At 45.9% G+C, this 8,592-nt stretch overlaps 2 protein-coding genes across 2 annotated transcripts; one reads left to right on the top strand and one right to left on the bottom strand.

The window, feature by feature from the left end:
• The first annotated feature begins 238 nt into the window (after positions 1–238).
• Positions 239–3,663, top strand: LOC119277530 (protein ALP1-like). The gene is made up of 2 exons (XM_037558813.1): positions 239–476; positions 2,365–3,663. Exons 1-2 carry the CDS (start codon positions 344–346, stop codon positions 3,417–3,419), a joined length of 1,188 nt encoding a protein of 395 aa, XP_037414710.1. The 5' UTR covers positions 239–343; the 3' UTR covers positions 3,420–3,663.
• A 159-nt stretch (positions 3,664–3,822) lies between these two features.
• LOC119277529 (coatomer subunit zeta-1-like) lies at positions 3,823–7,000 on the bottom strand. Its single transcript, XM_037558812.1, has 6 exons — positions 6,847–7,000; positions 6,454–6,613; positions 5,275–5,422; positions 5,097–5,174; positions 4,360–4,444; positions 3,823–4,279 (listed from the first exon to the last, which is right to left on the bottom strand). Exons 1-6 carry the CDS (start codon positions 6,847–6,849, stop codon positions 4,220–4,222), a joined length of 534 nt encoding a protein of 177 aa, XP_037414709.1. The 5' UTR covers positions 6,850–7,000; the 3' UTR covers positions 3,823–4,219.
• Positions 7,001–8,592: the final 1,592 nt, after the last annotated feature.

Raw genomic sequence — 8,592 nt, 5'->3', positions numbered from 1 at the left:
GCAAAACCCCAAGAGCTTGACCAGACCCAAGAGCTCCCATCTTGCCAAGATCCTAGTCTCACTTGCATGATGCAAAAATTGCATGCCATCTTGTGACCAAAAAACATACTACTACTTGGCTTGTTGCATGCGGCTATGTGGCCGCGGCGCTGGGGCAAGGTACACCACCACTACAAAAAAACATAGCGGCGGCAGCGAACTCTGTTTCTTTGGCACTGTGAACAACAACTGGGTGGGTCTTTTTAAGTCATTGGGGGGTTGCTGCCGCTGCCCTGCCCTGCCCTGCCTCGGCTGCTTTTCTTGATCTCTCCTCCGGAAATTTGCTATCCTCCTCCTCCTCGTCATGGCACCACTGAGGGGGGCCAAGCGCCGGAAGCGGCACCCCGAGAAAGCCCTGCCGGCGGGGGTGATGGCGCCCTTGCCCCCGCCCGACGCCGCCGATTGGTGGGACTCCTTCTCCCGCAGGCTTGCAGCAGGTATACACACGTCCATGCTCCATCCCTCCTTCATCTCTTTCTTTCCGTCTCCCTGTTGGACCACTGTTGCTGCCCGTCCTTGCCCGTGCCCGTCCCTCGTCCCACGGCTCGCCGTGGCCTCGCGGCCCTCGGTAATGCGCGGCACCCTCTCGCCTCGCGTACGAGATTGCGCGTGGGCAGATTTCCGCGGTGGTGCTGGATCAGGGAGGGCCGCCGTTGAATTTGCACTGCTTCCTGCGCGCGCGTTTTCGATGGCGTTGCTTAATCCGCGGCCTTAATCTGGGCGGTTAGTGCAGTGAATCTGCTTTGTTCGGTGCGCTTGTTGGAGGGGTGGTCGGCTGCAGAGGCTCGTGTACGGTCGGTGCACGGAGGAACGGGCAATCTCCGGCGGGCGGGGTGGTCCAGATTGTTCTCCGAGGGCACGAACAATAGGAGCTTGCGAGTGCGGCGGCTCCGGCTGGTCTCGATCGGGTCGGGGATTGTTGGGGGAGAGCGGTTAGTTTTGACATTTGTTGTGGTTTTCTTGGTTCTTCGTCTCCATTTCAGATCTACCAAGCATGTGTGCAATGGTGTTTTGGGGCTTCATAACTCTGTAGCTGGTGTCAGTTGTGCCCATTGCGTCGACCTCGTCTACAATCGGTTGCTCGATTGTTCAAGCCTCGATGCTGCAAGAACTAACCCTTCTTTTTCTTTTCTGAAGCATGTGAAGTAACTTGTTTACATTTCCTGAAAAATTCAGTCAAAAGTTGCTGTACATGTTGTAGAGGAAAAACCGGCCTATCTGTTCACAGACAGTTCCACACAATTCGATAATTGTTTTTATTCTGTGCTGTTGGTGGTCATAGTATTATTGCTACTATTTGGGTAGAAATAGACGGACTGCTAATTTAGAAAACAGTTACTGTGGCTCATACAGATCATCACATGGGTTGAGCGATGCAGTACTAGCTTAAATGTTTTTCCAGGGTAACTCTTAAAACTTCTCACACTTATAATACGTACTTAAGAAGAGGAAGTGTTTGAATCCACGACCACTTTACTTAAAAATGGTAATGATATCTACAAGGTTGCAACTCTAGTATGTAACTCATAGGTCCTTTCTCAAAGAAGTTATCTGTATATTCAATTAAATAGTCGACTAATCTATTTAGATTCAGTAGGCTCTGTCAACATGGTGTATGAGTATGAAGTGAATGGGTCATTACAGACAGTTGCCCGAGAGAAGTTCTCCTGAACAAATGTTCCTCATGTAGCATGATGCCATGCTCTCTTATGGTCAAGAAATGTTTCTCAAGTCCTTAGACAGTGGATTTTGGAATCCCTCAAGCTCTAGGAAATGTTTTGTCTGAAATTTACCCAACTCTTTAAACTGAGTGCTGAAGGCATGTACTGATTTAATTTATATATTTAATTAACTTGGATCAATGATTTACTCGTATACTTTGAATTATCTTCTGCAGTCACTCATACAATTTGTTTTTTCCTAGTTTAACCATTTCTTGTACCAGTTTCCCAGCACATTCATAACTCTGTTTAGGTTGCAGCAGATATGCTGATAGAGTAGACTTATCTATTAGTTGGTGGAAATTTCCCAGTATTGCTATAAGATTTTTATTACCTGTCATTTCTAAGTTTTAACTCACTGTAAGGATTAGGTACCTTCTTCCTTGCCAAAGTGTATGTAGACATGATAGGGATAAGACTTATACATTTGATGTTCATGTTGAAGAATGAATTGAATCTCTTGCATTGAAAAAGCATGGGAAGAATGAATTGGGTCTCTTGCATTGTAAAATGTATACATTTCATGTTCATGTTTGCCACACAGTTTTGTGGTACAATAAATTATGATATCAGATTGTGACACTGCAATCTTTTGTTTACACAGGACACTACTCCAAAGACTGCCAAAACTTTGAGTCAGTCTTCAAGATGTCGAGGAAGACATTCGACTACATTTGCACTCTTATTACCGGGGACTTCTCAAGAAAGACACAGGGTTTCAGAAATTTCAGGTTTGGAGACAAGACAATTCTTGCGTTGGAGGATCAAGTAGCTGTTGCTCTGTTGAGACTGACGACTGGTGAGTCACTTCTGAGCATAGGGAATCGCTTTGGAATGAACCACTCAGCAATCTCAAACATCACTTGGAAGTTCATCGAGTCCTTGGAGGATCACGCAATCAGTCATCTGAAGTGGCCTGACCCTGAGGAGATGGCGACCATCAAAGCAAAGTTCGAAAAGCTCCAGGGCCTCCCCAACTGCTGTGGCGCCATAGACACAACACACATCCTCATGTGCTCTTCAGCTCAGCCTAACAGCAATGTCTGGCTTGACTGTGAGAACAGGAACAGCATGGTCCTGCAGGCCGTTGTCGACCCCGACATGCGGTTCAGAGACGTTGTCAGTGGCTGGCCTGGGAGCATGGATGACTCCTGCATCCTGCGCACCTCAGGCTTCTACAAGCTGTGCGAGAAAGGCGGGAGGCTGGACGGCCAAATGGAGCTTCCTGGGGAGCCAGCAGGGTCAGTGGTCAGAGAGTACATCATCGGGGACACGGGCTACCCTCTCCTTCCCTGGCTGATGACTCCATACCAAGAGCGCGATCTGTCTCCGGCAAAAGCAGCATTCAACAAGCAGCACGCCGCGGCGAGAATGGTGGTGCAGGGTGCTATGGCCAGGCTGAAGGAAAGGTGGCAGGTACTCAAGGGGGAGTTGTGGAGGCCTGACAAGCACCGGCTGCCGAGGATCATCTACGCCTGCTGCTTGCTCACCAACATCATGATCGACCTCGGCGACACACACAGAGAACGGGCACCAGCGTCGCACGACCATGATGACGGTTACTATCAGCAGTTCAGCAATGTGGCCGATGATGGTGCGGTCGTGCAGAGGGACGTGCTTTGCCAGTATGTCAGCAGGCCAGGCAGCAAATTGCCGTAGTGATTCTCGCCCTCTAGCTGCATACCGTGCGCCTCTTCGCCTATTTTTCTCTCTGCTCGACATGAAACAAATGATAGCTACAGAACATAGAATCGTGATCTGGATATTTGTTACCCTTGCGATTGTTATTGGTATTATTAAATAGGTCATAGAAGTTGTAACCTGAATTGCGGTTACTTTGAAGAGAGTCTGCTTTGCTCGTTATTGGCAATGATATTCTCAGGCAAGGGTATTGTTGGAATTCTACCTTCGTCTCATGAAATTAGCAACCTGAGATTTTGATTCCTTATGTAGTCTGTGAATCGTTCGATTAAGCTGTTTTGGATGATTCAGTAGAATCATAGGGGAAAACTCAAATGATTTAACAGGATGGAAGAAAGTTGCAGATCACAAGAAATTGGTAGCATCATGGGCTGCTGCTGGATTATTATTATGCACCAAAAGAGAGGTGAGACAACAAGACCAACGACTGCACCATCACAAGTTTCTTATACAGACCTTAGAAGGGAATCTGGTAACCAGTTAGGCACTTAGGCCGCACATACTCCCTCCGTTCGGAATTTTAGTTCTAGATACATCCATTTTCAAGACAAGTAATTTCGAACGGAGGGAGTACATCTCTGCGACAAAATGTCGACGAGCACCACAACAATAGACGAACGAACGAACTCACGTGCAAAGATTCAAGTCATTTTCTCGCTCTTTCTTTCTTTCTTGCAAACTAGGTGCACTGTGCTACAAGAGGAAACACACGAGTTCAATGCTGGGCGCATCGCCAACCCGAAAGATGCCTACACACACTACTTCAGAAGAGACCTCGCGAAGTGCTCTCTTGCTGTCGCTAGGGCTTGGCTTATCGTCTGCAAGTAGAGGGGAGAAGAATAAGTCATCTGGAAGTAGATAGGTTTCAGCTGGAACCATTATCACAACTGTGTTATACCTGCTCAGTGAACGACCCAGCTCCTTCCAATCCATGGCCTGACACCTTCTCGGCTATCACATTTCCATCTGTTTCCAGAACAATCCTGCAAGGCCATTTGTGAACAATCAAACCTATTCAATCGATTATATGCAGGTCCGCAACTCATCAAATAAATAACAATCTGCCTGACCAAAAAGTCTGAATTATCATGGCACACGTGCAAATGTTAAGTTGAGGCTATTTTGCTCATGTCCTCAACAGCTCAAGACATACATCATATTCCAATTTCATAAATCTGAACGATTATTGTGTGGTGATAGAAATCAGGTACAGATGTTTTTTTGAAACAGTGAACAGCAAAAAATCCCTAACGCTCAAATTAATTACCACGAATTCAAACTAAAAGATACCAATAAATAAAGCACCACAAACATCCGCCCTCCTTAGTCCCTTTGTCTTTGCTATCAACTCTATATAGGTGATCCTAATTGTGAAAGTAAAAGTGCTACTCACTCCGTCCCATATTAATTGTCGCTCCAACGGATGTATCTAGACGTATTTTAGTGCTAGATAAATCCTTTTGGGCGACAATTAATATGGGACGGACAGAGTAACTGAATTCACTGCTGAAGATACAAAAAACTAGAAAATGACTATTGCACGCACCATTCCACAGAAATAAGGAGCCGAAATTTATTTATTTTTAAAGGAAACCAACACTATAGCATAATAGCATGTGGAAGCATGAGAATTACCCTCCATCAACAACTTCGTCAAGGCACAAAAAGATGAGATCCAGATTTTCAAGTGCGGTCCTTTTGTCTACATTGTTTCTGGAAGGAGAGAAAATACTCACTTTGATTAGCAAAGCAAGAGGAAACAATCTGGCAACATGGAGGGAGGATAAACCACAATACAAGGGATTTGCGGGACCTGAGAAGAATGCCAACAGCATCAGAAAATCCCTGAAGAACTGACGCTAAAATGAGCTCATTCTCCTCATCTCCTCCAGTTACAAAAAAATGGAGATCTTGGATGAACTTGTACACAATGATGTAGCCATCGAACATTACCACATCAGCTGCAAAATGACAAACAAAACAAACTAATAGGTGCAAATAGCTGGACGACTATAACAGAAAAAAAAACACCATACTAACAAGTAAATTACTCTGTTTTCTCATCAAAACTATAAGAGCAATTGAAATTACCGAAAACTAATGTTTACCCAAGAAAAGGTAATACATATAAAATGATGCCGAGCATCACTTAGAAATAATGCAATGGTGCATACAGAGTCTTTTATCAGAATTTCTAATTGTTTGGTGAATTTTACAAATAGTTGCAGAATTCATGAGCATAATACTCTGCAGTGAAACCTGAGGAAAACTCAAACATGAGAACTAAGCCTAGCAAGACAAGATTACAAGAAAAATGCAAAATACATGGACACGAGTGGCCGATGACGTTGGACATGAGTGTTCATCAATACGACTTGGTCCACTGCGACAGTGGCCGATGACATTGGACACGAGTGGGAGATCCAGCAGCTTGATCAATGATGCAGGGTGGTGTTCTATTTGATAGTCAGGAGTAGTTCTGTGGTTTACTTCGTGATGGCCAGGGTGTTCCGTTTCCCATTCTGGTTGTAACAGACTCTTTTCTATCTTAGTGATCTAAACACTCTTATACTTATTTCTTTACAGAAGGAGTAACACGCAATACTCATGCGTGTTCTTTTTTGAAATAAAAAATTTCCAGATGACAAAATTATAGCATCCTTGTTCAACACAGCAAGGCAACAAGGGATTGAAAGAGATGAGCCAAAAAAAAGGCACGATGCTCCAACAAGAAGGTACACCTGATGAATGTACTGCAGGGACCTCACAAACTGTAGCCAGTAACAGTGTTAAACAACTAGGCCCATTTGGTTGGCAGAGAGTGAGGTCTTAATCAGTGTTCCCATGAAGATGGCGGTTTTTCTACACGCTATGCACATTTCACATTTGGTCCATGAGGAGAATGTAAACTTGCATTTTACATTTACCCTCGCAGCGCACAGATGCAGTGAAAAAAGAAACACTTTCCTCGTCTTTCAAGAGGCAAACTCACCCTCTGCTCTGGCGCTGGTCTTCTGGGTCTTCACGAAGAGCGACTTCTCGAAAGCCAGCTTGGAGGACGCGGAGGGCCAGTCATCGGCATAGTACTTGACGGCCACGCGCTTCCCCTCCGCGTCCAGCACGAGGATGTTCTTGACCGAAGGGCAGGACGCCTGCACGGGCAGAGACCAAAGCCAACAACCTCTGAGAAATAATCACTCCTGGCAGGCGAAATTCGTGGAGTAACACATCGCAGTACGCTAATTCCGCCGAGACAGAGATGAAAATTGCGCCAGAAATACTTGATTTTGCCATCCGTTCTGGGGCATAAACCCTAAGTAAACCGGGCAAACGGAGACGCGCGCGGTCGGATTTTGCCGGAGGAGGGGGCGGGTCAAGGGATTACCATGTCGAGGGGGGAGGAAGAATTTGCGGGCGCCGGGAGCGGGACGGACGACGGCCAGCCGGAGGGAGCGGCGGGTTGCTGCTGCGCGAGCGCAGGCGAAGGGAGGGCGACCAAGACGAAGATCAATAATGACAACGAGGACAGAGTGGAGTAGTTTTTTTCATTTCCCTTTTCATTTTCGTGTGAGAAAAGCGTTGGTTTATGCGGACCCGGCCCAAGCTACGACCGAGGCTGCTTATTGGGCTACCCTGGGCAATTCTCAGTTTCATTGGGTACCCATTGCGACAGCCCCGCAAGGATATTTTGGTAGGCTGAGAGTGCGCGTCACGGCCTCCTCAAATCCAGAGATCAGTCGTCGCAAGTTAGTGGAATTCAGGTGGCTCCTTCGGCGCCCCCGGTTAATCACTTTTTATTTGCTCATAATAGCCTGTTGTTTTCAAGGCAAATGGTGCAGGGGCGAGGGAGGTGTCAAATTTACTGAATTCTTATTGTCAAACTTCAGACCAAAGGATCAACAGTAATAAGTCCTCGGTCTTTTTCAGTAAAGGATGTCCAAAGTCTATCAGGCGGAAGGTTAAAGCTATACTCAATGTGCAAACTAAAACTCTTAATGAAAAGTATTTGGGTAATGCCATCTGGTATTGAAACTAGTAAAATCGGGGCTTTCAAGTATCTAAGGGATAGGCTTTGGAGCAAGGTTAAGGGGTGGATTGAGAAAGCAATATCTTCTGTGCGTAAAGAAATTTTGATCAATTCAGTGGCGCAAGTGGTCCCAGTGTTTTCTATGTCATGTTTTAAGCTCCCGATGGGGCTGTGTGAACACTTAAACAAGCTCATACGACAATTCTTTTGGGGGAGCAAAGAGGGCAAGAGAAAGCCTCATTGGGTCTCTTGGCATACAATGACACAACCAAAAAAGTAAGGCGGGCTTGGTTTCAGAGATCTTGAACTCTTCAATCTTGCACTATTAGCCCGACAGGCATGGCGTTTGTTGATTACGCCTGACTCTCTGTACAAAGTTTCACAAGGCGATTTATTATCCGGAAGAGAGCTTCTTGGATGCTGTTGTGGGCTCTCACCCCTCGCAGATTTGGCGATGGCTGATGGAGGGGAGGGACATGCTAGCTCAAGGTTTAATCCGAAGGATAGGCGATGGGGGTACCACGCAGATATGGTCACACAATTGGATTCCCAGGTACACTTCAAATGAAGCCAATTGCCTTCTTGTCACCGAATCCGCCATGGCGAGCTAATCTTCTACACCAGTTTTTTTTTGCCAGTCGATGTTGCGGCCATCAAAAACATACCTTTGTGCACCATTCCCATGTCAGATTTTTGGGCTTGGCAGTATGAAAAGAAAGGCTCTTTCTAAGTGAAATCAGCCTATAGACTGCTAGCAGAAACAAAGAGGAGAGGAGATGATCTGCTTGATGGGCGGACATCAGTTTCAAATTTGTCACAGGAGGAGAAGGGGTGGAGTTCACTTTGAAATATTAAGGTCCCTTCAGAAATCAAAACTTTTCTGTGGAGGCTCGCTAGGCATTCCTTGCCGACGGAGGATGCGAGAAAGCACATGCATATGAGTATAGTCGGTAATTGCCAACTATGTGGTTGCATCGATTCCTAGAAACATTCCTTAATAGAGTGCTCAATGGCACGATGTGTATGGTCTTTGGCTAATGAGGAGATAGTGGAAGAGATGGCTGATATTACTGAACCTAGTGCCAAACACTGGTTATTTCATGC

Source organism: Triticum dicoccoides, chromosome 3B (genome assembly GCF_002162155.2).
Source record: "Triticum dicoccoides isolate Atlit2015 ecotype Zavitan chromosome 3B, WEW_v2.0, whole genome shotgun sequence".
In the NCBI taxonomy this organism is placed as follows: domain Eukaryota; kingdom Viridiplantae; phylum Streptophyta; class Magnoliopsida; order Poales; family Poaceae; genus Triticum; species Triticum dicoccoides.
The sequence above is the reverse complement of the archived record's forward strand: the minus strand, read 5'-3'. Positions and strand labels throughout refer to the sequence as shown.

Bases quoted from the DNA above. Each gene is read 5' to 3' on its own strand.
- LOC119277530 (XM_037558813.1), top strand. From the start codon at position 344: ATGGCACCACTGAGGGGGGCCAAGCGCCGGAAGCGGCACCCCGAGAAA. The intron at 477-2,364 runs GTATACACACGT...TTGTTTACACAG, and splicing joins CTCCCGCAGGCTTGCAGCAG to GACACTACTCCAAAGACTGC.
- LOC119277529 (XM_037558812.1), bottom strand. The intron at 5,423-6,453 runs GTGAGTTTGCCT...GTCATTTTGCAG, and splicing joins GACCAGCGCCAGAGCAGAGG to CTGATGTGGTAATGTTCGAT. The intron at 4,445-5,096 runs GTAATTCTCATG...ATGGCCTTGCAG, and splicing joins GACGAAGTTGTTGATGGAGG to GATTGTTCTGGAAACAGATG.